The 27,748-nt window shown below is 37.0% G+C and overlaps 3 protein-coding genes across 17 annotated transcripts; 2 read left to right on the forward strand and 1 right to left on the reverse strand.

Moving 5' to 3' along the window:
- Nucleotides 1–3,823: 3,823 nt before the first annotated feature.
- On the forward strand, nucleotides 3,824–9,270 carry LOC122317994 (DEAD-box ATP-dependent RNA helicase 42). 6 transcript variants are annotated; one of them, XR_006244698.1, is made up of 3 exons: nucleotides 3,824–4,006; nucleotides 4,122–8,163; nucleotides 8,311–9,207. XR_006244698.1 is itself a non-coding variant. In XM_043135104.1 (2 exons), exon 1 carries the CDS (start codon nucleotides 4,134–4,136, stop codon nucleotides 7,599–7,601), a length of 3,468 nt encoding a protein of 1,155 aa, XP_042991038.1. In that variant the 5' UTR covers nucleotides 3,825–4,133; the 3' UTR covers nucleotides 7,602–7,603; nucleotides 8,311–9,207. The 6 variants fall into 6 exon arrangements, 1 of the variants encoding a protein (XP_042991038.1); XR_006244697.1 differs by having other exon boundaries at nucleotides 3,825–8,163; nucleotides 8,311–8,414; nucleotides 8,813–9,270; XR_006244700.1 differs by having other exon boundaries at nucleotides 3,825–8,124; nucleotides 8,311–8,414; nucleotides 8,813–9,270.
- A 4,299-nt stretch (nucleotides 9,271–13,569) lies between these two features.
- On the forward strand, nucleotides 13,570–19,447 carry LOC122274270 (protein PIN-LIKES 3-like). Of its 9 annotated transcripts, none has more exons than XM_043083304.1 (11): nucleotides 13,570–13,724; nucleotides 14,745–14,910; nucleotides 15,010–15,089; nucleotides 15,210–15,334; nucleotides 15,936–16,057; nucleotides 16,507–16,767; nucleotides 17,425–17,517; nucleotides 18,057–18,157; nucleotides 18,666–18,718; nucleotides 18,825–19,010; nucleotides 19,187–19,447. In XM_043083304.1, exons 2-11 carry the CDS (start codon nucleotides 14,776–14,778, stop codon nucleotides 19,309–19,311), a joined length of 1,281 nt encoding a protein of 426 aa, XP_042939238.1. In that variant the 5' UTR covers nucleotides 13,570–13,724; nucleotides 14,745–14,775; the 3' UTR covers nucleotides 19,312–19,447. The 9 variants fall into 9 exon arrangements, 8 of the variants coding, with proteins under 8 accessions (XP_042939238.1, XP_042939236.1, XP_042939237.1 ...); XM_043083302.1 differs by lacking the exon at nucleotides 13,570–13,724 and adding an exon at nucleotides 14,002–14,152; XM_043083303.1 differs by lacking the exon at nucleotides 13,570–13,724 and adding an exon at nucleotides 14,042–14,187.
- A 242-nt stretch (nucleotides 19,448–19,689) lies between these two features.
- LOC122274271 (cyclin-dependent kinase B2-1-like) lies at nucleotides 19,690–27,027 on the reverse strand. 2 transcript variants are annotated; one of them, XM_043083309.1, is made up of 8 exons: nucleotides 26,822–27,027; nucleotides 26,070–26,211; nucleotides 20,869–20,942; nucleotides 20,658–20,769; nucleotides 20,471–20,564; nucleotides 20,294–20,363; nucleotides 20,061–20,199; nucleotides 19,690–19,962 (listed from the first exon to the last, which is right to left on the reverse strand). In XM_043083309.1, exons 1-8 carry the CDS (start codon nucleotides 27,016–27,018, stop codon nucleotides 19,870–19,872), a joined length of 921 nt encoding a protein of 306 aa, XP_042939243.1. In that variant the 5' UTR covers nucleotides 27,019–27,027; the 3' UTR covers nucleotides 19,690–19,869. The 2 variants fall into 2 exon arrangements, with proteins under 2 accessions (XP_042939243.1, XP_042939242.1); XM_043083308.1 differs by having other exon boundaries at nucleotides 26,076–26,211; nucleotides 26,822–27,018.
- Nucleotides 27,028–27,748: the final 721 nt, after the last annotated feature.

Here is a 27,748-nt window from a genome sequence, read left to right on the forward strand (position 1 = left end):
CTATTTTCATATTTGAACAAACTTGTCTCATAAACTTGTCTTAGGTGTTGTTTGGACAGTGAATTGAGATGAGATGAGATGAGTTGAAATGAAAATTAAAAGTTGAATAAAATATTATTAGAATATATTTTCTAAAAATAATATTATTGTTTTGGAAGTTAAAAAAGTTGAATTGTTTATTATATTTTGTGTAGGAATTTGCAAAATTTGTAATAATGAGATAAAATAAGATGAGATGAAATACTTCTTATATCCGAACTGGGGTTAAGCTCCGAACAACTTAATTTTGCCCCAATGACAAAACCCAAAATTTGGGATAGAAGAGTAGCTAGTACTGATCAGGCAATATAGTTGAACTCAGTAGCTTTGAAACATAACAGAGAAAAAAGATCATGCGCTCATGCTTAAAAATTTATAAGTTTCTTTCTTTTCTTTGTGGTTGGGTTTTTAAATGCTAGCTAGATCATTTTGAAAGACTTTTGTATCACGCAAATATCAAAGGCTATGTAAGAGCTAGCTCTCCCATATGTTGTCAATGATGTGGACTTTCCTAGCTACCTTATCATGATCTACAAATTGCTTAAATAGCTAATTTGCACAGTACGGTTATATACATTATATAATTGTTTTGAAAATATATCACAAAAGCAAAGCTTACATGCTAAATTTGACTTTTGTGGTACATAAAAAATTGTAAAGCTTAATTTACTGTAAAGTTATCTAAAGTATCATTTCCATCCGTATCAATTTGTGAACTCTACTTTTATGAAATCTTTTTATAGTTCGAGCACTTCTCGTTTTATGTTTAGTGGACGATGTTTAATTTTATTTGTCTTTGCCAATGTCTACACACACGACAGACAGATCCAGGGAAAGAATTCTAAGTACAGTCCATGAAAGATCACTAGCATTAGTGATTCATAATTTGATCACTTGAGGGCATGCAAGAAGATCGGGTTTCTTGAACCTAATTGTAATACTTAACCGTAAAAGATGAAACTAGCAGTACATATGCAGGAAAATAGCTTTGCATATTATATATATAGGCATAAATTGATCAATTTAATTGAGATTTTAATGTATAGATCGATCAAGCTAATTTCTATGTAAATATATTATATAGCTAGGATTGTTTCATTTTGTAGTAGAATATCATGTTATAGTTACCTTAAATTTATATATCTTATAAGAAATTAAGCTCTAAATATTAAGAGGCAGATGATGATGATGATCAGTATCATGTAAATATATATAAACGGTGTTTAAGTTAAGAGCATATAAGATTTATAAATCACATGCAGTACCATGAGTACTTTGAGGCCCTTGCGATCTGAGTACTAGTACTGGACCTGCTTAATTTTCCTAACATTGGTGCAACTAGTAAATCATGATATATTAGCTATTAATATATATATATTTTAATTAGTTAGTAACCTGCATACTTAATTACACAAAAATTATATGTATAGTCATTTTTGTGTATTTTTTTGTACATTCTACTAATATGATTGATTGTGTATTAAAAAAAATTGATCTAGCTAATCATATCTGTAAAGTGTATAAAGATTATGTAAAAGTGACTATATATGCATCAATCTTTTCAAAGTCTCATCATATATATATATATATATATGTAAGTATTCCATGCATATTTGATCAAATTATATATTGACGCATATGTATGATTGGGTACGTACGTATGATGCGGTGAAGTGGAAGACAAAAGGGCCGGGGGAAAGAAAAACCCTTGAAAATGTTATTTGTATAGATGTAGTCCTAAGTCATGATGGGCTCTCTCTGATCTCTAGAACTTGTAAGAGATTTAGATCATCCACCTTCGACCTAATTAATTGTATGGAGAAAATTCCATTATATGATTCTCTAACATTATTTGTACTTCTTATTCTATGATTTTTTCTCATATGTAACAATCTATGAATATAGGAAAGAAGTATAAATGAAGAAGCATGCAGGAATTAAGGAGGCATAATTACTATATATAAAAAAGATGATCATGCAGGTGCAGTAGTCGTACTCACGTTGAGTGACGTTGGAATCATCATGATCAGGACGATCATTTTTCCATTTTGCACTGCACCAATTCCTCATCATCATCATCATGCACATCATGAACTTTCTCGTAAATATATATATATATATATATATATATATATATATATTTTTTTTTGTGTGTGTGAGAGAGAGAGAGAATCCAGTGGGCTAACTGCAGAGATTGGCTAGCAAGGGATAGAAGCAATGTTTGATAGACCGTAGTCCGAACCGTGCTAAGTACTTGAGTTTGATGTGGTCTGCCCGCCAATTTTGTGCTCCAAATTATTATATATAATAATTAGTGGTTGGATAATGCTTAATTAATTTCACGAATTAATTACTTTTCATATAATAACAGAGGAGATCGCTTCTCCGTTTTATCAACTAGGCTGGCTGGCTAGCTCTTGTATAAATTAATTAATGAGTAATTACAGTTATTTTTATATATTTTTTATATATTTTATTGATATAATTAGTTGTATTAATTTTTTTAATACATAATTAATTATATCAATAGAGTGCATTAAATAATACACAAAAATAATTACACATATTTTATTTATTAATTAACAGCTGACCACCGTCATAACCATCACCATGCATATAAAATGAAGTTTTTATATTTTAAGATTGTAACACACCAAAAAATTATAATAAGTTGTATATATTTTATTTTAATTATATGGTGGGGATTTTGATAAGTGCCTTATTATCTTGCTGTATTTATCAAATCACATATGATAAGACTATGAATAAAAATTGAGATTTTCTTTATGGGCAAAAATGTAGAGAGATTCAAAATTTGATATCATTTGTACATGTCCAAGATCTTATAATTGTATTGATCAGAAAATAAATTATAGTTGTAACATTTCAGTCGAAATATTCTTGTCACGCTAATGACTTATAAATTTTTTTTATGGTTGATGTTGTAGGCCTACAGCATGATCTATCTATTACATTAACAATATTACTCAATAGCTACTCTTAGGGTGTTACGAGTAATTTAGTGTTTGTTTCCATAACAAAGAGGTCTTATATAAATAAAGTTTATAAATTAACGTGATTGGTTGTGATACATTAAATTTTAAAATTATTTTTATTAGCAAGTAGATATAATATATCAAATTTAACCATATCAGAGAAGTGCTAAAAAAAATAAAAGAATTATATAAAAATAAATTTATAGTGACTTAATTTTAGATAATTCGTTAAATCTATTTTATGATATAAATAATTTTATAATTAAATGTACCATATCAAACTATGTTACTTTATAGATTTACTCTAACAAGATTCATTGCATAAGTTCTATATATTTTTTTAAATATAATACTTCTCGTTAGTTGTTATAAAATAACAAATCCAAGTATCAAGATCTATTGGATCAATTGATAATATCTTGATTTCTTATTAAGAGAACCAAAGAACGAATTCCCTTTCTCATATATAAAAAAAATTTATATTACATATAATTATTTTTGTGTATTCATTATATATTCTATTGATGTAATTGGTTAAAATAATTATTTTATATTAAAAAATTAATATAATTAATTATATTAATAGAATACGTAAAAATTATATAAAAATGATTATATATAGAATTTTTAATAAAAAAATAAAAATAAAATAAAGAGTTCAAGTATTCAAAACTTGAATTGGGCTGCGGTAAACAGCCCATTTGTTAGTTAACGCAGTCCAACAATCAGTCCAATGGGGGTCCGTACCATCGCGACGTGGGCGTTCTCCCTCGTTACGCTGCCCGCTTATTTATTCGACCAAAACGGGGAGGATTAGGGTTTGCGAAATTTCTATCTGCATTCATTGCTCTACTCGATTCTCTCTTATTCGAATTTTTCAATGCTTGGGAGTTTGATTTCGCGGCTTTTCTAGATTTTCTCCTGCTGAAGATTTTTCTTTGTAATATTTCACTTTGGTATCTTTGATTCAGGTCTCTCATAAACTCAGCCGTCGTAATTGCTTTTTCATAAGATTAGCATACAGTTTTCGGCCTAATTATATGATTTCTAGTTTGTTTGGTTTTGAGTTTTGATCTGTAAATTCAGTAGGAAGAAGCAATGGATGAGGGGAAACGTAAGTCTAGGAGGGAGGACTCGGAGAGGAGCGAGGAGGATTTGAAGCGGAGCCACCGGGACCGGGATAAAGAAAGAGATAAGGAGAGGAACGGGGATAAGCACAAGGAGAAGAGGAACCGTGATAGTCGGCGAGCCGAGAGAGAAAGGAGTAGTGATTCTGATGGAAAGTATGATAGGGAGAGGGAGAGGGAGAAGCATAGAACGCGGAGTCGGGATGATGAGAAGGAAAGAGCGAGAGAGAAGAAGAGGGAAAAAGAGAGGGAAGATAGAGAGAGGGAGAGGGAGAAAGAGAGAGAGAAAGAGAGAGAGAAAGAGAAGAGGGAGAGGGCGAGGGAGAAAGAAAAGGAGAGGGAAAGGGAAAGGGAACGAGAGAAGAGAGAACGTGATAGAGAGGAGAGGGAGAGGGAGAGGGGAAGAGAGAAGGAAAGGGAAAGGAGGGAGCGTGAAAGAGAGAGAGAGAAGGAGAGGAGAATGCGTGATAGGGAGAAGCGGCGAGCAGCTGATAGTGATGACAGCAATGACGAGGATGAGTACAGGGAGCGTGATAGGAAGCGGCATAGGAGAGATGACGGTGATCACAGGGAGAGAGATCGTGAACGGAGTAGCAGTAGGCCTCGCAAACACAGGGATGACAGTGAAGAGATCTCAAGGAGAAAGAGCGGTGATGATGATTCGGAGAAGATAGAGAAGAAAGCGACTCGTGAGGAGGAGTTAGAGGACGAGCAGAAGAGATTGGATGAGGAAATGGAGAAGCGAAGGAGGAGAGTACAGGAGTGGCAAGAGTTGAGGAGAGTGAAGGAAGAAGCTGAGAGAGAAAAACGTGGGGAAGCGGATGCTGATGAACCTATGTCTGGCAAGACCTGGACTCTTGAAGGGGAATCTGACGATGAAGAAGCACCGGGAAAATTGGAGACTGACATGGATGTTGATGAAGATGCCAAGCCTACAACCGAACAAGCTGGTGATTCAGTGTTGGTTGATTCTCACGATGGAAACGTGACATCCACTTCACAGGAGGTGGTTGATGTTTCTGCGGAGGATGATGAAATCGATCCATTGGATGCCTTCATGAATTCTATGGTGTTGCCTGAGGTTGAGAAGCTAAAAGATAGTTTGGCTCCTTCAAATGCTAATGATAAGAATGATGAGTTGAATAACAAAGATAAGAAGCATGCAGCAAGTAACGGTCAACAGCCACGGAAGACTTCAAATAAATCTATGGGTCGAATAATGCAGGGCGAAGATTCCGAGTCAGATTATGGTGACCCTGATAATGATGAGGATACTTTGGATGATGAAGACGATGATGAGTTCATGAAAAGGGTGAAGAAGACGAAAGCGGAGAAGCTTTCAATAGTTGACCACTCGAAGATTGATTATCAACCATTCCGGAAAAATTTCTACATTGAAGTGAAAGAGACATCAAAGATGACTTCTGAAGACGTTGCTGCTTACCGGAAACAATTGGAATTGAAGATACACGGTAAGGATGTGCCAAAGCCGGTCAAAACATGGCACCAAACTGGACTTACAGGTAAAATCTTGGAGACGATAAAGAAGCTTGACTATGAAAAGCCAATGCCAATTCAAGCTCAGGCTCTGCCTATAATTATGAGTGGTCGAGACTGCATTGGCATTGCCAAAACTGGCTCGGGCAAAACCCTTGCGTTTGTGCTGCCAATGTTGAGGCATATCAAGGACCAGCCGCCGGTGGTAGCTGGAGATGGACCTATTGGGCTAATAATGGCCCCTACAAGGGAGCTTGTACAGCAGATCCACAGTGATATAAAGAAGTTTACAAAAGTGCTAGGCATCGGGTGTGTGCCTGTATATGGAGGTTCTGGTGTTGCCCAACAAATTAGTGATTTAAAACGGGGCACCGAAATTGTTGTATGTACTCCAGGTAGGATGATTGACATACTTTGCACCAGTGGGGGGAAAATCACAAATCTGCGTAGAGTCACTTATTTGGTCATGGATGAAGCTGATCGAATGTTTGACATGGGTTTTGAACCCCAAATTACTCGAATTGTGCAAAATATTCGGCCAGATCGCCAAACAGTACTCTTCTCTGCCACATTCCCCCGCCAAGTTGAAGTTTTGGCGCGGAAAGTGTTAAACAAGCCTGTAGAGATACAAGTCGGTGGTAGAAGTGTTGTGAACAAGGACATAACGCAGTTGGTTGAGGTGAGGCCTGAAAATGAGAGGTTCTTTAGATTGTTGGAATTACTTGGTGAATGGTATGAGAAGGGAAAAATTTTGATTTTTGTCCACTCACAAGAGAAGTGTGATGCTTTGTTCAAGGATCTCCTCAGGCATGGTTATCCTTGCCTCTCACTGCATGGGGCCAAGGATCAGACAGATAGAGAATCCACCATTTCTGACTTTAAAAGCAACGTTTGCAATTTGTTGATTGCAACAAGTATTGCTGCCAGGGGGTTAGACGTGAAGGAGCTTGAATTGGTGATCAACTTTGACGTTCCAAATCACTATGAAGACTATGTCCACCGTGTTGGTCGTACAGGTCGAGCTGGTCGGAAAGGCTGTGCTATCACATTTATCTCTGAGGACGATGCAAGATATGCACCGGATCTTGTAAAGGCATTGGAACTCTCTGAGCAAGCTGTTCCCGATGACCTGAAAGCTCTTTCTGATAGTTTTATGGCAAAAGTAAATCAGGGACTTGAGCAAGCCCATGGGACTGGTTATGGTGGAAGTGGTTTTAAATTCAATGAAGAGGAAGATGAAGTGAGGAGAGCAGCAAAGAAAGCACAGGCCAAAGAATATGGTTTTGAGGAGGACAAGACAGACTCAGAAGATGAAGATGAAGGTATAAGGAAGGCAGGTGGTGACATATCGCAGCAGGCTGCCTTAGCTCAGATAATCGCTGCTGCCTCCAAAGTCAGTACACCTTCTATGCCAACGCCTGTCTCTGCTGCCCAACTGCTTCCCAATGGTGGACTGCCTGTTACACTGCCAGGCGTAATGGGTCTAACAATTCCTGGAACGACAGCAGTTGTGACTGGGACTGGCCTGCCTGTTGTTGCCAATGACGCTGCGGGGGCAGCTCGAGCAGCAGCCATTGCTGCTGCTCTCAACTTGCAGCAAAATTTGGCAAAAATTCAAGCTGATGCTATGCCGGAACACTATGAGGCAGAATTGGAGATAAACGATTTTCCCCAGAATGCCCGATGGAAAGTTACCCACAAGGAAACTTTGGGCCCTATTTCGGAGTGGACTGGAGCCGCTATTACTACCAGGGGGCAGTATTTCCCGTCAGGTAAGGTGGCAGGACCAGGAGAACGTAAGCTTTACTTGTTCATTGAGGGCCCTACCGAACAGTCTGTGAAGAGAGCTAAATCAGAATTAAAACGCGTTTTGGAAGACATCACTAACCAGGCCTTACAACTACCTGGTGGAGCTCAACCTGGCAGATACCAAGTTCTGTAAGGGTAAGAACATGATTGCAATTCGTACAACCATTGTAGAGATATCTTTACCTGCTTACGTTAAATCTAGGTTGAGTTCCAACTTCCATTTTATTTCTCGGTTACTTAATCAAATTTTGTTTTCTCGGTTAAGCGCGATGTGACGGGGATATGCAGAGTCATCAACCACTTGAAATACCTGTAACAACACAGGCTCAACACAAAGAAATCGCTCATACAATCTTCTATACTACTTTTCTTCCCTCTTTTGTTCACAGCTTCAAGTAGACTTGTGGATTATGAGTCAAAAGCATATAGTTTGCCCGATTTCCATTCCTCCCTCCCTCACCATTGTCATATCTTGTTGTGTCTTGGATGTGCTATAAAATTTATGGATTTGTTTCTGATTTCTACATTGTTTTCGACCCGTTTGATTTTTTCTTTTCTTATGGCACGAGGGATGTTTTAAGCCCATGCTCGCATGTCCAATATTGTCTCTGCCTCTTACCTTTGCTATCATGGCTGTGAAAGAGATGGAGGTTATGGTGCGACACTTCCCTCATGTTCACGTTGTTAAGTATAGAGTTACGCGTTTTGAACTATGCTTTTGTATCATTTGTGTTGTTCTCTTGAGCATGAGTTTTGGGATCTCCAATTCTCATTAAAAAATAATGTTTGGGGATATCTGGTATTATGTTGTAGATTTAACTATGTTGTTCTTGTTTTTTCAGGTCTACAGTCGGGAAACATTTCTGGAGCCAATTGTTGCTATATTTGCAACTTTGTTATGGTTATATATCAACAGGAGTACTAAACCTAGTCACGATGCCTGCTAGTAAGAAGAAATCCACTTGTTGGTTTGGGTTCCATAAAAGTGATCTTTAGATTGAATTGGCTTGGCTAACCTTAGAATGGATGCCTATATAGTATGCGTACTTTATAAAAAGTTGTCTAATCTCTTCACAATAATAATCACCTCATGCGTAGAATATGTTACCATTATTTTTGTGAACTATGGGAATGTAACGAGTGACCCCTATTGTTGAAGATGCTTTTGGTTTGGTTCTCTTTTCGCAAGTGGATATTCTTATCTTGACTGATGGAATGGTTCCAACTGAGATATTGGTGTGTGATGAAATTGTTAATGGTTTCTGTCTCTCTTTTCATAGAAATGATTGTTATGAATGGTAGTTTCAATTGAAGTTTCGCTAATGCTTTGTTTCTCTATTTCAGCCCAAGCCACCGACAGGACAAATTTCTAATGGTTATTTTAATTTACATGCATTGAGGTTTGATTTAAGCTCTCAGAAATTGGTTCAGCCACAGGTTACCAAGGGCTCTGGAAGCTTAGGAGGGAGGGAGATATATATGAAATGAGGTCCAGAAGAAGTAGTAGAGGGGGCAGCATGCATAATCACTATATGTTGGATAGCTTATTGGCAATCTGGCATGCTTTCTGCAGAGGATTTTTGATGGGTTATTTGTGTTGTGGTGGAGGAATGGTTTCACATGGTGTTGGTATTACAATAGATTAATCCGCTTGTCTCAGAAGGCGGCTGCTGCTGCTCCCTTTGGAATCAGGACTTGAATTATTTACTTAAAATAATGGTTTAATATTTTTTTAACAAGTTCTACCTTTTGAGGAAGGAGAAAGTGGAAATAATGGTTTAATAATAATAATAAGCAAAACACTATAATCTTGTAAAGGGATTCCACACTGATGTGGCACGACTCTCCGGTTTTTTATTTTTTTTATTTTATTTTTGTCGTGCCTCTTCCCCCCTCCCCCTATTGTCGATGGCTGTGTACGTTTTGTTCATTGTGTCGTGGTTCATTGGTTGCGGCTTGCATGGGGACCACCTTAAGGTGGACAAAAGTCGCCAACAGTCCAAGTGGCACCTTTGGCGGGGACATGAGAGCTCATGACAGTGCCGTGAGCTTGCCTTTTTGTGCACAGTGTCGTGGCCGGGGTGATTGCAGTTAGTGTGGCTGACGATCGCTGTCCGTTGGCTGGAGAACCACCCCAGGGGGCAGACATAGTTAATGAGAGAAAGAAAAGAAAAGAAAAGAAAAGAAAAGAAAAGAAAAGAAAGATTTGGTAGTGTGTCACATTAATGTGTTTTTTTCATGGAATTTCTTTGTATTTCTAGTGGTCCTTTAATAATAATTTTTGTTTTATTTTGATTGGCCAAAACAAATGAAAGATTGCTGAGATTGGCAGCAGGGGATGCCCGTCTGTCTTCCATCCTCAAAAGGGGCGGCCTCCTTTGTGCTGGGTTACGTCTCTTCTGTCTTTTCTCTTTATGCACCGAGCGGGTGCCAGTGGTATACCGTATACGTCTCTCTGTTTTGCGAATGCCAATGGGAACGGCAATTCGTGGTCTATGAGCTGGATGTTTATAATTGCATTAGCATTTTCTGACGTTTTCCTCTGGTTTCTTTCATGAGTTGCTATTAGCTTTTGTCAATGGTTACTCTTTTTTACTATTTTGGGTTTGCCGCCATCTGACATTGTGACTCCCATTCGGAGTTTGAGGCTGAATGACATAGGCAAACAACTTTAGTTCAAACGAAGCTTATATGCTACAATAATTAATGAAAGTGGGATTCAGCTTTTCTATACCATTTTAAAGTCAAATGCTTATTATAAATACAATGTGTATTCCACTACAATAAAAGAAACACGTGCGTAATGTGGACTTCAACTTAAATTAATAATTCTGTTTGGATAAACAAATTATAAAAACTCCTTTATCTATGAAAGCCCACTACGATTAGATTCATAAAAAACGCTTGGATTTACTTAAACCAGTTTTATTGTGCTGTGAATTCCTTTGAACAAATTTATGGTCCTATTTGATAAAATCAATATTGAAGTCTAATTATCAACATGATTAGAGAATATAAGGAATAATAATAAAAAAATGATACCCTTGCAATGAGTATATAACCCATTTACAATTTTGGGTGACGTGGCAGCTTGACATTGGCTCATTTTTAAAAATAAATAAATAAATAAATAAATAAATAATAAATAAAATTTTGAAGTCACATGTCCGATTTGTTCTTGAGCTGCCCTTTTTGTTCCCAAAAAACCAGTTGCCCGCCCATCATCCTCTCAACTTCATGAATGTAGAAAATGGTAGAAGCAAAATGGCCAGAATCAAAGCAATATGTGCTTGCATTACTAAAATGAATAAAAAAAAAAAAATCTTAAGCTTAAGCTTGTAGTGGTAGTGCTACAATTAGGTAGTGCTATTATTTTCATTTCAATTAGAGAATGTAGTGGTGCATGAATGTAGAAAATCTTAAGCTTGAATTGAGAATAAAACAACAACTTCATGAGAGGAAACTCTTTTGTGGTTCTAATAGGATATTAATGCATTTCACCATCATGAGAAATTGAACTCCTCTACATAATTCACATACCTATTAAGAAATCATGGTTTTGGGGAAACACCATTTTGCACATCTCTTTAGTTGATTATGACTGAGAGCTAATTTCTTGCAAGACTTTCCTTGCAACCAATCGAGGTAAAGGAGTAAAAAATTAGAGGAATGATAGTTGCAGTCGTGGTTGTGCAAGCGGTGTGCAGTCATTTTGAAAAAAATGAATTAATATGGACCTATATGAAAAAAAACTAACTTTTTAATCGTGGATCCCACTCTTTTTCAAAGCGTTTATGCGGCGTTTGCAATTTCACGACTGTATGTAGCATTGCTTAAAAAATTAAGATAGAGTTCACAATTTTTTTCCATCCTAGGTTGTAGTAACTATTTTTATGTGCTGTTTTTCGACAGGAGTATGCAGCATTTGCGTATTATATGTGTGGATCCTGCACTGTGTGGATCAACACAGTCATGGTGATCCACCTCAGCAATCCATAATCCATGCACATGCCTCCAACATTACACAGCTGAGATAATGTCCTTGTCTACCGCACTTAAACACGTCTTTTCTCCAATATTTATACTAATCAAGGTATAGATAGCAAAGCTGTTCCATTTCTTTTTTCTATATTTCTGTTGTTTGAAAAAAGAATATATGGCTAGGCATCTCAGTGTGTTATTAAATTATGAGCAAATCCAGCTGTAATTGGATATGAGAAATGATATTTGTAATCGTAAGTATACAAACACCGTATAATTATTTTAAAAAAAATAAATAAATATGAGTCCCATATGAAAATAAATTAATTTTTTAATAGTAGATCTTACTTTTTTTCAAAGCGACTGCATATAGTAGAGCCTATTCTTTTTTGAAAGAATTATACGGTACTTGCACACTCCATCATTATGTGTTACATTACTCAAATATATATTTTCGCTTTCCATGTTACACCTCTTTCTTCCTGTTCAAGATGGGGAGTTCTTTCCAATTGTGCATGGCACCTGCGCATCACACTGAATATGATCATTTATTAGTTTTATTTTCTTTTAATTTTATTTATAACTTAATTATGTGAATTTGTTATTTAAAGATGTTCTTCTTCGATTACTAATTTTAATGTACGTAATAGATATAAATAAAAGAAGACAAAATGTTATTTATGAAAGAAGATGAAATATTACAGATAAAAACAATACGAAGTATTTTCGACCTTTAAGATTCTATGGCCTTCCAAATTATTTTAAATTTATGGTTATTTGATACAATAGAAGAAGAAAAAATGTTATGAATGAAAGATGACGAAATTTATGGTTAGTTATTTTGGAAAGTAAGATTGAAGTATCTTTTGTGCATTGAAGAGCCCTTTAAATAAAAATTAGATGGAAAAAAAAAAAATGTTTGTATGAAATAAAATTATTTGAATAGAGTAATTATACATATTTATATTACATCATATAAAATGTGTCACTATTATCACTCTTAGATCATCCCCGGGCAGCCTGAAGACCCACCCAAAAATAATCCCAAATATTAAAAAAACAGAAAAAAAATTAATTAACTCAATCAGAGAAGATCGATTAAATGCATCAAATACATCTTATTGTATTATTAGTTTTAAAAGTATCTCTATGTAATAATTATTTCACATACTCTCTTTTTAAGAATACATGCACTTGTCTTTTGTCATTATTATTTTAATATAAAATATGAAAATTATAAATAGCAAAATTTAATTCTTTTTTGTATAATTCTTTGAAGAGGTGAGGGCCACTGTAAAACTAAATTTGATAAAATCTTCTCTAAATTAATAATTTTGTAACAATGATTAAGTTTGTTATTCATTGAGAAGGGGTATTATACCTTAAATAGTAATTTTATGTTGCAAACCGATAGGAATAGTTTTTAAATAAAATTGTAATGTAAAAAATGAAATTAAAATATATTTACTGAATTTTAGTTTTTAAAATAATAAAAGGTCTTCTCAAAATTCTCGTCTTAGGCCCTACATTCTATTGAGCTGACACTGAATTATTATTGGATGATATCTGTGCCGTATCTTATATAGTGTGACGAAAATTATCGCTAGGATGATAATATAATGTATAACATTATTCTTAATTTTTTAAAGAAGAAACTCAAAAGTTGATGAACAATGAGACTTCGTCATAGTGGGATGGAAGCGGAGTAATTTGTAGAAATTTTCATTTGGATAACTATAATAAAACTAACTGAAAAAGATACTTGGATGGTCGGAATATATGTTCGGCTTGATGGCCGGGTACATATGCAGGAATGAAGTGCACACATGTTCAACGAGGATGCATGATTGGCATACAATGTTCGGATGGTTAAAACATTTACTTAGATAGTTGATAATTAATTATATGCTTGGATCGATAATCTAAGTACATTTTCGAATGGCCGGAACATATGCGCGCTCAGATGATCGAAATATATGTTCGAAATATTTATTCGCGCGGATGGTCGGAATATATACTCATGAGATGGTTTAGACATATATGCTCGAAATCCTCGGATATTAGTTGTAGTTGGAACATATGCTCGGATGGGATGACATCTTCTTCTTCTTCTTCTTATATATTGCAGTACTCTTGTGATGTATCTCAGCGAACATTGCTCATCACCGAGGTTTGCTGAACTGATATTTGGAGGGAAGACTGCTGGAATTAAAGACTGGGAGCTCCTTCACCTACCTAAATCCCAAGGCTTATGAAACTCTTTTTAACTTCTTTTGTGAGTGAAAATATGTATCTCTCTCCAATCTTTTAGAGCTAAATAGCACCCAGCATTATTCGTAATTATAATAGTATTGTGGATCGGATTAGGCTCTGGTTTATCATTATTCCTTGGTTTAAAAAATACTAGGTGCAATATTTTATAAAAAGATTTGCTTGCTTTGTTGTAGTAATGGATAGATAACAACAAAATAAAACATTTCGAAAGTAATTCACTGTGTACGTCCCTAGAATCTAGACATGACACGGTTCGAGACTCAGTCATGTGAGACGTCCGATTTGCTAGTTAGGCTTCTCCTCGTTTCTTCGCCTGTGCTATGTTCTCTGGGTTCTCTTATAAAAACCTTATTGCCTTCCTTGAGTTCTTCACACGTGGGATCGTTGCATGGATGACATAGAGCAGAGGAAATAGGAGGTTCTTTCGAGGTGTCTCTCTCTCTCTCGTGTTGAAGAGTTAGCTGGTTGGACTCACACGTTTCAAATTTTCTGTTTCGTTTCGTACTCAATATATACAGCCTTTCTTACTTAGTCCGTTTGGGAATCCATAAATGTTTTGCATCTTTTGGTTTGTTTAGTCGATATTTAATTCAAAATCTCGAAGCTGGATATATAATATATAAAACTATTTGTGCATGCCTGTAATCGTTTTCGTTTTTAATCTTTAGACCATCTTACAAAGAAATGAATCCTCCACAACGATTCCAAGCAAATGTTCCTGTGATACTTGAACTAGATATGCAGTTTTGTTCAATAGAAGCTGGGATTTAACCTTATGAGAATCGAAAAGGTTTTTAAATAAGCCAACGGGTAATTCCATGTGATTCCTTTGTACCCCTATTGTTCGGCGAGTTGCAGGTGTTGGCATTTTGTTATATGTATGAATGATTTAGCCATTTTGGGTATTTTTCCGTTTTATTGTTCGAATCATTTGTGTTTCAGACAGCAGTCAATTAATCTGAACTCTCTCTCTCTCTCAAGGCATTTTTCATAATATTGGCTTTTGGTGTGGTTGGTGAAGGTCGTTTTCAAGGTTGTGAGGGGATCTCAACATGAAGCTTTTGCAGCTCTTCATCACAGCATCAGTTCCTGTCTTGAAACTGCTCTTGATTACCGGACTTGGGGCTTATCTTGCTCGAGATGGTATCGATATTTTGGGGGAAGATGCTAGGAAGCATTTAAATACTGTTAGTTGTTCGTTGATTCATTTCTATGTTGTTTCACAAGCATTATTGATTAAATGCACTGTGCAGTCTCTTATTAGAGTATTCTTTGTTTGTTAACAGGTTGCATTCTATGTATTTTGTCCAGCCCTTGTAGCCTCCAAGCTGGCCCAAACAATAACAAGCAAGAGCATCGTTGAGATGTGATTTCAGTTCTCAGTCCACTTTAACCTATGCCGAAGCTCACTGGAAAAAGAAAATTCAATTCTTTTTTTGAGTATTACAATTCTAGTATTTTGAAGTGAATTTGGTTGGGTGTGTAGGTGGTTTATGCCAATCAATATCCTCATCACATTTATTATTGGTTCTATTCTTGGATGGATAGTTATCCTGGTTACAAGAGCTCCTCCACACCTGAGTGGCCTCATATTGGGTTGCTGCTCTGCAGGTAAACACACACACACACACACACACATAAAGATATAGATACTTCCTTTCCTTATTGCTCAAAATAACTAGACGATCAGAAGTGCAGTAATCCTTTCATTAAACGTTCCATAGTATCTAAGAAATTGATGATGGACACAGAATGCAATTTTTAAGGAAGATTTGATTTGATTTGATTTCATTTCACCTGCTTGCTCACTCTTGCAATCAGAAGTTTAATCAGTCATTGGAGGAGGCTCTGTCCTGGCTTTCGAAAGCTGGATTACCCTTGAAGGGTTATCAACCTCACTTACCATCGGCTTATTGCACCAATGATGGGTTAACTTATCCATGCATAGTAGAGTCGTTGGGGTTGTAGAGGCTGATTACCTTGACAAGAAGCAATAAACAATATTTTTTGTCTCAACATTTTTTATGACTTGTTTGTTTATTTTCTCTGGTGAAAAACATAGCTAAAGTAATTACTTCCTAAAAAATTCTGCATCGTTTCATCTTCATAGTACACTAATTTTATTCGAGGATGTAATTCAATGAAGTGCTATTATTCTACGTGTCCTATGTTATAAATCATTGACACACACTTTTTCCCCTTATGTGAACAGGAAATTTAGGGACCATTCTGTTGATTATAATCCCGTCTATTTGTAAAGAAAAAGGAGGGCCGTTTGGAGCACCTGATGTCTGTCAAACAAATGGAATGGGTTATGTTTCACTTTCAATGGCGGTATTTCCCTTTCCTTTTATTGCATTTCTTTTTCTGGACTGAACTCTGAAGTTATTTATAATATTTTGCTTGGATTCCAAGGGTGAAGGATATCAGATGATCTTGCTAGTTGCTTCTTGTGAATTTTAAGATGTTTATAACCACTTTTACTATATAATAACCACCATCAAATTTTAGTATATATATGCCAACTCTTGGGTGGTCTGTAACAAAAAAAATCGTCTCAGTAAGACTCTAGCCCAACAAATTGAGAATGTTTTCGATTATGGTTGGTATCTCATAAAATAGAAAGATTATCCAATTGAGATTTAAATAATCATATGGTATACATTTTTCGCCTTCAGTTTAGAATTTTGTTGTCCTAATATATGAAATGTGAGCATTTGTTTCAGTACATCTTACCCTGTTTAACTATGTAATGTGAGCAATTGTTTGCTATGACATTTCAGATTGGAAGCATTTATATTTGGTCTTACGCGTATAATATCGTACGGATATTTTCAAGGAGAAGCACCAAAGGATCAGAAGTAAGTGAAATCTCTATCAGTATGCCTTCCAAAGAATCCTCCACATCAGACCCAGAGAGTTGCATAGAGCCGCTACCTTCTTCCTCCAAGGACATGATAGCTGAGGACAATGAAGATCATCAATGTGCAGTTCCCTGCAGTAGATCTGTAGCGAAACCTGAGGTTGTCTCCAGCATCAATATGGTTAGCTTTTCATCTGTATATTACTTCTTACATTAAATATTCTTTGGCGTTATTTCATCCCAGTTGCAACCCTGGCCATAAACTGTCCCACTTGTCTAACAATTTGAGGAATTCTTGTAGCAAACTCAGGAGAGGCCTGAAAGGGGCTCTCAGCATTTAGCTACAATTTTGAAACTTACAATTCATTTGGATTAATTTTTTTCTTGTCAAAATAATTGCAAATACAGATACTGAGATTCACCAGGTTTCATGTTAAGGTCCCTTACAGGACGATTTCTTCTTCTATTTGACATGCAGCAAGTGGAGAGCTTTACTTCTTATTGGTACATTATGTGAAAATTATGTCTCTCTCGTTTTCTTTTTGGGGTATTCTGGTATTGAGTTGATGGTTTCAATTGGGATATTAGACAAACTGACTCAGTCTTGGAGACCTGTTGGCTGCATGTGAAGAACAAACCTATTTTTGCAGAAAAGTGTTGTCTTAGCACGACTTTCTTTTATAAATTTTCATTCCAGAATAGTTAAGATTTTACCTTTTTCTGTATGATTCATTATGGTAGATCTAGTAAATTCTTTGCACTAGTATATGGTTTATTGTAGTATTCTCATTCAGAGAAGGTATTCTGTGATTTCATTATTTATTGAAGTCAATTTCAGGTTTCAGTTACAGATAAAGTAAAGCAAAATATATCAATGCTGTTCAGAAAAACTAATATGAGCGCGATACTTAATCCTTCAACTATTGCAGCGGTATGACCATTGAACTGCTTGTTTTAATCTAATCCCCTTTCATGTACTTTTAGCACTGTTTCCTTGGGTATATCTGATTCTAAATTAGCTGTCATAAACAAAACTAATTTCATCCTCCTTGGTGGATGTACTTTGCATTTTACAGAAGAATGACTAATACAACTAGTGGAATGAGTTATATTATGTTTCCAACTTCCATATAGAATAAATTTTCACATCTATAACACGCCATGTGCTATGTCCTGGCCCTAGGTGAATGTATAAACTTCATTGGAGCTTTGAAATAGCACTAGGTGATCAGATTATAACCAAATATGTGAAAGCATGTTGTCTCATGTCTGGTTTCACTGTGCCTCCAATCTGGAGTACAGACTATGTCCCCATCAGAATGTTTGACTCCCAAGTGCGCTCATGCCAGCCATGACTTCTTTCTAACTTGGATTGTGCTGGTTTTCTTTGCTAGTGGGGAGGCTGGTATATTTAATCCAAACTTTTGCTTAGTTATGGACACATTGACCTCATGCTCTTTTCTCGTGTAGATTGTTGGGTTTGTAATTGGACTTGTCCCCGAGATCCGAAAGTTAATGATTGGTGAAGGTGCTCCTCTTCGTGTTATCCAAGACTCTGTCCTCTTGTTGGGGTATAAAACTCATGCCCTAAATCTGTTAAACTCTGGATATATTGGTCATTATCTTTTTTCAGGATGTAGGTAATAGATATTTGTTGGTTAATTGAATGAGTTTGTAGAATTCAGCACATTTTATATCTGAATGTGCACTTTCAATCCTCAAATATAATGTTAGAGCTTATTGTGAAAGTGGGTGAATGAGCATTATGAATCCCTTTTGCTGCACAATGTACTTACTCCATGACCTATACAAACTATTGCATCATATTATTCAAAGGCACATAGAGAAAGGTATCCAGAATGGCATAATTTTGATATCGATTCATTAGTTAAAACGCTTCTCTTATTATTGAATTGCTGAAACAAGAATTTTACTCCTGAGACGAAGTGCGAAACAAGAAATTGGATTTTATTTTTTGCCCATGTTATTTACATCGTTACATTTCACAAAATGAGAATCTTTTTGTTGTTCAACTTCTCCTTGCTGCTAAGTTTCCCAATACTCTCTTCACAAGTACAGAGATGGAGCCATTCCAGCTGTCACTCTGATAATCGGTGGAAACCTTCTCAAAGGTAATAACTGATATGAGGCTCTATCTTTTGACATCAAAGCCCAACTTTCTGTTGGACTTTTGCCACATTTGCAACAGGGAAGTTGCAACTGATATCTGTCTTTCAGGTTTGCAAGGCCAAGGAATTCGAAAATCCTTTATCATTGGCATTGTAATCGTTCGTTATATTGCCCTGCCTTTGACAGGGATTTTCATTATTAAAGGTGCCCAAAAAATTGGTTTGCTGCACTCGGATCCATTGTACCGGTTCGTTCTCTTGCTCCAGTATGCACTTCCTCCTGCTATGAGCATAGGTAAATCTGTTCATTCAGATATAAAGTGACTTGAAAATTTTTGCCATAGTGCTTTAAAATATATTGAATAGTTTGATAATTCGTAAACCAAAAAACTTTGGAATTTGTTAAAGTCTTGTTCAATTGACTTGCATCTGGACCTTGTTAAACCTTTTAATTCTAATATCAAATGCCAGGAGTCATGACTCAACTGTTTGGAGCAGGAGAGAATGAATGTTCTGTGATCATGCTGTGGACTTATGCCTTGGCTTCGATTTCACTTACTCTATGGTCAACCGCCTTCATTTGGCTCGTGGCTTGAAGTCTCAGCTTTTATTAAATATATCCACAATCTTATCTATTATTGCAGCCAATTGTGGAATGTGCGACTTACAACAGATTTTGGACTTTTTTTTTGAAGTATTTGGAATAAGAAAGTCGGATCAGATTAAATTAAAGATGAGTGCTACAGCCACAAAAGAATTATATAAAAATAATCCCACAAACTGAGGTAGTTTCATGTGATCTTTCCAATACACTTTACAATCTGACGAACCTAATCATACCATATCAGTTTATGAGATTACTTTTGTGTAATACTTTTGTGGCTATACTATTTCTCTAAAAAAAATAAAATCTCAGACTAGTGAAATTAGATTCGTCGACATTCTGATCAATTGTGAAATTCAGACTAGTGAAATTAAATTTGGTTTAACACAGCCCTAAGAAAAGTTATGAAAACCATATGTTCATTAAAATATTTTATGAGGATTCTGTGCAATGACATATATTACAAATTCTGTCATAAAACAAATTTGGTTTTCTACAGAATTTCTGTTAATATCCAGCAGAAAGATTTCCCATCCAGGTAGCTTTCTGTTCAAAGTGAGTCCTTATCCAGATCATTGAAGTAAGTATGTTCCATAACTTTCTTTGCAGAGATCCGCCTGGAGGGTTCATACTGCAACATTTGCTACAAAACATAGCGTCTTAAGCGTGTCAATTATTACATCTTTTTGTCTAGAGCAACCATTGCATGGCCAATTGAAGGGGTGAGTAGGTCCAACTTACAGACAACAGATCCAGTCCATCCTGATCCAAGTTAGGAACAGCTGTTGAAAGATGTTTGGGTCTCCATTGGGGGTACTCATGCCAATGAGTTAGGTTGCTTACCCCAGGCCACATTTCGTCATTTGGGGTACCTAATAACCTGCATCAAAAACCCAGAAAAAAAACAAATTACGTTGGCACACGAATACAGAAGCCAGGGTGACACATTGAGAGTAGATGTTGCATCACTAAACTTGAATATGTGAAGGAGCTGATGCAGTTCAGAATCTCCTTGAAACAGTGCTTGTGTTGTGAGGAGCTCAGCTACAACTCAGATGAAATAAATAAACCCTTAAACCAAATGTCTGATATGGTGACGAACAAATTCAATCGAGGATCAAACTAGTTTCTCTGAAATAAGGATCTTTTACCAAATATACAGCCAACAGACCACACATCTACTGCGGTTGAGTAATGGGTAGACCCTAGAAGGACTTCTGGAGCTCTATACCAAAGAGTCAATATCTGGAACATCAATTAGACACAATTTTTACTTATGATTCAGTTAAGATAACTTGAGATAAACATAAATGCATACATGAAAAAACATGATTTTACCTCATGAGTATACTTCTTGATTGGCACAGTGTACGCTCGAGCCAGTCCAAGGTCTGCTATTTTAAGCATCATTGTCTTTGGGTCCATCAAGAGATTATGAGGTTTCAGATCCCTTAACATAAAAACAGTAAAGAGAAAGAGTACACAATTCTAGTTTACTCATTTAGAACGATTCGTTTTGAAGGAAAAAAAAAAATAGTTGGAAAATTACCTGTGTAGGATTCCATGACCGTGGCAAAAAGCAACACCATTGCAAAGTTGGAACATCATGTAGCGGTAAAGCCACTTTTATGGACTTTTATGGGTCAAAAATGGTGGCTGGTTGAGCTTGCATTTTGCTTCCGCCATCTTCCACTTGCTTCCGCTATCTTCTTTATGGGTCAAAAATGGTGACTAGTTGACAACTTACATCAAGCTTGCGTTCACATTTGCTTCCGCCATCTTCCACTTGCTTCTGCCATCTTTCACCTCCTTTAACTCCTATAAATACATTTTTTTGCTTTTAAAAACCTATCCCATTTTGAAAGAAAAATTTAGAGAAAGAGAAAGAGTTTTAGAGAGAAAAATAGTGAGGTTTCTCCTATATATTGTCTCTCCTTTTATAAGAAAGAGTGAGTTTTCTCATTTTATAAGAGAGGGTATTGTCAATTGTGCTCTCCTTATTCAAGAGAGAAATTCTTGTAATCCTTTTGCTATAAGTGAAATTCTTCTACAATTGGAGTTCCTTATTATTTCTTTTATTCTTTCTCATTTCTACTTCAGTTGTAATTGTATGCCCCATACCACAACGTCCTAACAGTGGTATCAGAGCATCAGGTTTATAGTCGGTTTTCGTGCTACAGTTAGATCCAGTTAGTGGAAAGGAGGCATCTTCAATAATGGCGACGAAGTACGAAATAGAGAAGTTCAATGGGAGTAATTTCTCATTGTGGAAAATGAGAATAAAAGTAATTTTGAGGAAAGATAATTGCTTGACGGCAATTGGAGATAGGCCCGATGAGATCACTGACGACGGCAAGTGGAACGAGATGGATGGCAATGCTATTGCTAATCTGCACCTAGCACTAGCTGATGGAGTATTGTCAAGTGTGGCGGAGAAAAAGACAGCAAAAGAGATATGGGATACTCTGACAAAATTGTACGAGGCCAAATCACTACACAACAAAATTTTCTTGAGAAGAAAACTCTACACCCTTCGGATGATGGAGTCAACTATGGTGACAGACCACATCAACACCCTCAACACTTTATTTTCACAGCTCACAGCAATGGGGCATAACATAGAGACGGGTGAACGTGCTGAAATTCTACTTCAAAGTCTACCTGATTCGTATGATCAACTCATCATCAACTTAACCAACAACATTGAAGTTCTAGTCTTCGATGATATTGCAGCGGCAGTTCTTGAAGAAGAAAGTCGGCGCAAAAGCAAAGAAGATAGACCAGGAGGTTCACAACAAGCCGAAGCTTTGGTAATGACGAGAGGGAGATCAACGGAACGTGGCCCCAGTGGGAGTCAAAATCAGAGTAGATCAAAATCCAAAAGTAAGAAGAAGTGTCATCACTGTGGCAAGAAAGGACACTACAAAAGGGAGTGTTGGCATCTCAAGAAGAACGAAGAAGCCAAAGGAAAAGGCCCTGAGTTGTCAAAAGCTCAGGGTTGTGTAGCAAGCACCTCAGATGATGGTGAAATTTTATACAGTGAGGCAACAACAGTTACTGAAGGTAGAAGAAAATTTGCTGATGTCTGGCTTATTGACTCAGGAGCAACATGGCATATGACTCCCCGGAGAGAATGGTTCTATCAATATGAACCTATCTCAGGAGGATCTGTGTTCATGGGAGACGATCATGCCTTGGAGATTGCTGGTATTGGTACCATCAAATTGAAGATGTGTGGCGGTACAGTTCGCACCATTCAGGAGGTACAACATGTGAAAGGCCTGAAGAAAAATCTATTGTCTTTAGGAAAATTAGATAATAGTGGGTGTAAAACCCATATTCAAGATGTGATCATGAAAATAGTTAAAGGTGCGCTTGTAATGATGAAAGTGGAAAAGATAGCTGCAAATTTGTACATGCTTAAAGGAGAAACACAACAAGAAGGAGAAGCATCCACTGCGTTGGCAAGTGCGGCAGAAGAATTAACAATGATGTGGCACCGTAAGCTTGGCCACATGTCGGAACGAGGTTTGAAGATTCTTGCTGAACAAAAGCTTCTTCCAGGGCTCAAAAAGGTTTGTGAGCATTGTGTTACTATTTTGTCCCTAGGAGGAGCAAAATACTTTGTGTCATTTATTGACGATTACTCCAGGAGATGTTGGGTGTATCCAATAAAAAATAAAGCAAATGTATTTCCAGTTTTCAAAATATTCAAAGCGCGGGTTGAGCTTGAATTTGAAAAGAAGATCAAGTGTTTAAGGACAGACAATGGAGGAGAATATACTAGTAGTGAATTTGATAGCTTCTGTCAACAAGAAGGTATCAAAAGGCAGCTCACGGTGGCATACACTCCACAACAAAATAGAGTAGCAGAGCGGATGAACAGAACCTTGTTAGAACGAACAAGAGCGATGTTGAGAACTGCGGGAATGGCCAAGTCATTTTGGGCAGAAGCAGTCAAGACTGCCTGTTATGTGATCAATCGGTCACCATCAACCGCAATTGATCTGAAAACGCCGATGGAGATGTGGACTGATAAGCCAGCTGATTATTCTCACTTACATACATTTGGAAGTCCTGTTTATGTTATGTACAACACCCAAGAAACATCAAAGCTAGATCCAAAATCCAGAAAATGTATTTTCTTAGGGTATGCTGATGGAGTCAAGGGGTATCGCTTGTGGGATCCTACTGCCTGCAAGGTGCTAATCAGCAGGGATATTGTATTTGTAGAAGATAAGGTACAAGAAAAAGAAAATGATAGCACTTCAAGAGAGAAACCAGAGACTACTACAGTTCAAGTTGAAGAAAGACAAGAATTAGAAGTTCCAGATTCTTCTGAAGCAATATCAGAGCACGAAGTACAAGAACAAGCTGAGTGTGCAATTCCACAAGTTCGACGGTCAACTCGGGAGAAAAGAAAACCAACTTGGCACTCAGAGTACATCATGGAGGGAAATGTCGCATACTGTCTACTAACAGAAGATGGAGAACCGTCAAATTTCCATGAGGCTACAAATAGCCAAGAATCTTCTCTGTGGATGGTTGCAATGCAAGAAGAAATTGAAGCTCTCCATAAAAACAAAACATGTGATCTTGTACCACTACCACAAGGAAGAAAGGCCATCGGAAACAAATGGGTTTACAAGATCAAACGAAATGGCAATGATCAAGTGGAGCAGTATCGTGCTAGATTGGTGGTGAAAGGATTCGCTCAGAAAGAAGGCATAGACTTCAACGAAATATTCTCTCCTGTTGTTCGACTCTCAACGGTTCGAACAGTCCTTGCGATGTGTGCTACATTTGACTTGTACTTAGAACAACTGGACGTGAAAACTGCATTTCTTCATGGAGAAATTGAAGAAGAAATTTACATGCTCCAACCAGAAGGTTTTGAAGAAAAAGAAAAAGAGAACTTGGTTTGTAGGTTGAACAAATCTCTATACGGTCTCAAACAGGCGCCGAGATGTTGGTATAAGAGATTTGATTCCTTTATCATGAGCCTTGGATACAACAGACATAGTTCAGATCCTTGTGTTTACTACAAGAGATTTGGTGATGGTAATTTCATTATTCTGTTGTTGTATGTTGACGACATATTGGTAGCAGGCCCCAACAAAGATCGTATTACAGACTTAAAGGCACAGTTGGCTAGGGAGTTTGAAATGAAGGACTTAGGACCAGCAAACAAGATTCTAGGGATGCAAATTTACCGAGACAGAAATAATAGGAAGATATGGCTTTATCAGAAAAATTATTTGAAGAAAATCTTGCGACGCTTCAACATGCAAGATTGTAAGCCAATTTCTACCCCTCTTCATATTAATTTCAAGTTATCCTCAAGTATGAGTCCTAGCAATGAAGCAGAGAGGATGGAAATGTCTCGAGTACCGTATGCATCAGCAGTGGGTAGCTTAATGTTCGCTATGGTTTGTACAAGACCAAACATTGCACAATCAGTGGGAGTGGTTAGTCGATACATGGCAAATCTTGGTAAAGAGCATTGGAGTGCTGTAAAGAGGATCCTGAGATATGTCAAGGGTACCTCAAATGTCGCATTATGTTATGAAGGATCAGACTTTACTGTCAGAGGCTATGTTGATTCAGATTATGCAGGTGATCTTGACAAGAGCAAGTCCACCTCAGGTTATGTGTTTACTCTTGTTGGAGGAGCTGTAAGCTGGGTTTCAAAATTGCAGTCTATCGTGGCTACTTCTACAACGGAGGCAGAATATGTCGCAGCTACACAAGCTAGCAAAGAGGCAATATGGTTGCAAATGCTACTGGAAGAGCTCGGACACATACAAGAGAAGGTTGATTTATTTTGTGATAGTCAGAGCGCTTTGCATTTGGCAAAGAATCCAGCATTTCATTCAAGGACAAAGCACATACGAGTTCAGTATCACTTCGTTCGTGAGAAGGTGGAAGAAGGAAGTGTGGATATACAAAAAATCTATACAAAAGACAACCTAGCAGATATATTAACAAAGCCAATTAATAATGACAAGTTTATCTGGTGTCGATCCTCCTTAGGCCTAGCAGTTATGTAAGCGGCATAGAGATAGAAAGTGTAGAAAAGATAGAAGGATTACAAAAGTGACTTTAAGTGGGAGATATGTAGCGGTAAAGCCACTTTTATGGACTTTTATGGGTCAAAAATGGTGGCTAGTCGAGCTTGCATTCACATTTGCTTCTGCCATCTTCCACTTACTTCCGCCATCTTCCACTTGCTTCCGCTATCTTCTTTATGGGTCAAAAATGGTGGCTAGTTGATAACCTACATCAAGCTTGCGTTCACATTTGTTTCCGCCATCTTCCACCTCCTTTAACTCTTATAAATACATATTTTTGCTTTTAAAAACCTATCCCATTTTGAAAGAAAAATTTAGAGAAAAAGAGAGAGTTTTAGAGAGAAAAATAGTGAGTTTTCTCCTATATATTGTCTCTCCTTTTATAAGAAAGAGTGAGTTTTCTCCTTTTATAAGAGAGGGTATTGTCAATTGTGCTCTCCTTATTTAAGAGAGAAATTCTTGTAATCCTTTTGCTATAAGTGAAATTCTTCTACAATTGAAGTTTCTTATTATTTCTTTTATTCTTTCTCATTTCTACTTCAGTTGTAATTGTATGTCCCGTACCACAACATCCTAACACATCAAACTCTGCATAAACATCCCCCAATTTCCAAACACATTTGTAATTATGATGGAGGGAAAACAACCATAAAACAGTGATTCGGAATCATTCATTTACCTTGACTGTTTTGGCAGGAATGCTTTCTCCGGTCTGACGGAAGCTCCGGATGAATTTTTTTAGATCAGTTTCCATGTACTCGAAGACCAGGTAGAGTATTGTCTTCCCTTCTTTATTCTGACCTTGTTTGACATCGATCAATCTGTTGGGCGCGTTGTTTAATTGAAAAATTAAGACCTCTTAAGCAGTAGAAAGAAATGGAAGAGAGGTTAAATTAAAAAAAAATATGTAACTTGGGAAGAAACCGATCCTGTATAGCATGAGAAAAATAAATCTAACTCTAGACTACACCCATTACAAATCAATAAGTAGACAATGAGCTCAGGATATATTAGATTGGAAGTGGAAAAATCTATAAATATTTGCACAAAAGGGTGAAAAGCCAAAAAGGAACATGCTCAATAAATAAGACCAAATATTTGCACAAAAGGGTAAAAAGCTACAAGGAACATGCTCAAGAAAGAAGACCGACTTTAGAAAACCAACAAGAAACAGGTACAACCATTTTGCAAACACAACCAAAGAAGAGACGATCAAATCACAGCAACAAAGAAGTTGCAACCCAAATAATTAACTAACGAAATAAACCCCTAAAAAATAATCAAATCTCCATGGAAATGAAAAGCTAGATACCAGCTAAAACCACAGAAATAATACCCAGGACTTAAAATGTAACATTAAACATATATTAAGAACCGATTGAAAGGGAACCAAGAAGCGGGATTGTCAAAAAAAGGAGAAACAGAGTATACCTGACGACATGGGGATCGTGGGAGAGCATGAGGAGGATGGAAACCTCTCGGAGAGTAGTGGGAGGGACGCCTTCCTCGTTCTCGTGGAGGCGAGTCTTCTTCAGGGCCACGATATTCCCGGTCGCCTTCTCTTTCGCCCTGTACACCTTCCCGTACGTTCCCTCTCCTACCTTCTCGAGCTTCTGGTATGCATCCATGGCAGACACCACAGTCCTTACCCCTCCTGCTCCCTCCATTTTCTCTCCCGTGTTTCTTTCAAATGGCTAGTCGTGTGCAAGAAGGTATGAATCCAAAATGAGAAATATACAGAGACTTGGGGAGTAGGCGAGAGGCGCTCTTCGTTCCCATTGGGACAACGTCTACAGATTTAAAATTCAAATTCATGCCTGTAGAAAAGGGGTTAGTATGCACTACACATATATAATTTTTTTATGGAAAATGCTATGCCCACCGCTTGGTGCTCCCGCTGCCTGCTCCCGCTTGATGTGGCATGCCCCCGTGGCATCAGTTTTAAATATTAAAAAATAAAATTTTGAATCAGTCCGCTTCCTTCCTAACTCCACTCTTCACTTCGTAGCCCATTCCTCTGCCCTGGTGAACCTCAGCTTCGAATCTTCCATCCCCGAATCTTCCACCCCAACTCGAAAATTTTTTTTATCAGTTGGCTTCCCTTTCTTTTTGTTCTTCTCTCCCAAAAAACAAACCCTAACTCCACATCGTAAAAATCTTCCCCTGCCCTGTTCTTAGCTTCTTCCCATCCCAACTCCACATCGTAAAAGGCTTCCCCTGCCCCGTTCTTGGCTTCTTCGAATCATCCATCCCAACTCCACCTCGATGGAAATAGTGTCTTGACGGATGAACATTTGGTCACAACCCAAAGCTTCAGGTGGGAATCAACGTATAGGCCACAACCCCTTAAGGGCTCTG

Source organism: Carya illinoinensis, chromosome 8, assembly GCF_018687715.1.
Source record: "Carya illinoinensis cultivar Pawnee chromosome 8, C.illinoinensisPawnee_v1, whole genome shotgun sequence".
Classification (NCBI taxonomy): domain Eukaryota; kingdom Viridiplantae; phylum Streptophyta; class Magnoliopsida; order Fagales; family Juglandaceae; genus Carya; species Carya illinoinensis.

Coding starts and splice junctions, on each gene's coding strand:
- LOC122317994 (XM_043135104.1), top strand. CDS start 4,134: ATGGATGAGGGGAAACGTAAGTCTAGGAGGGAGGACTCGGAGAGGAGC.
- LOC122274270 (XM_043083304.1), top strand. CDS start 14,776: ATGAAGCTTTTGCAGCTCTTCATCACAGCATCAGTTCCTGTCTTGAAA. Junction 17,518..18,056: donor ATCCTTCAACTATTGCAGCG/GTATGACCATTG, acceptor TTTCTCGTGTAG/ATTGTTGGGTTTGTAATTGG. Junction 19,011..19,186: donor TCCTCCTGCTATGAGCATAG/GTAAATCTGTTC, acceptor ATCAAATGCCAG/GAGTCATGACTCAACTGTTT.
- LOC122274271 (XM_043083309.1), bottom strand. CDS start 27,018: ATGGATGCATACCAGAAGCTCGAGAAGGTAGGAGAGGGAACGTACGGG. Junction 26,212..26,821: donor CACGATCCCCATGTCGTCAG/GTATACTCTGTT, acceptor CGCGCCCAACAG/ATTGATCGATGTCAAACAAG. Junction 20,770..20,868: donor GGTCATGGAATCCTACACAG/GTAATTTTCCAA, acceptor TTTTATGTTAAG/GGATCTGAAACCTCATAATC.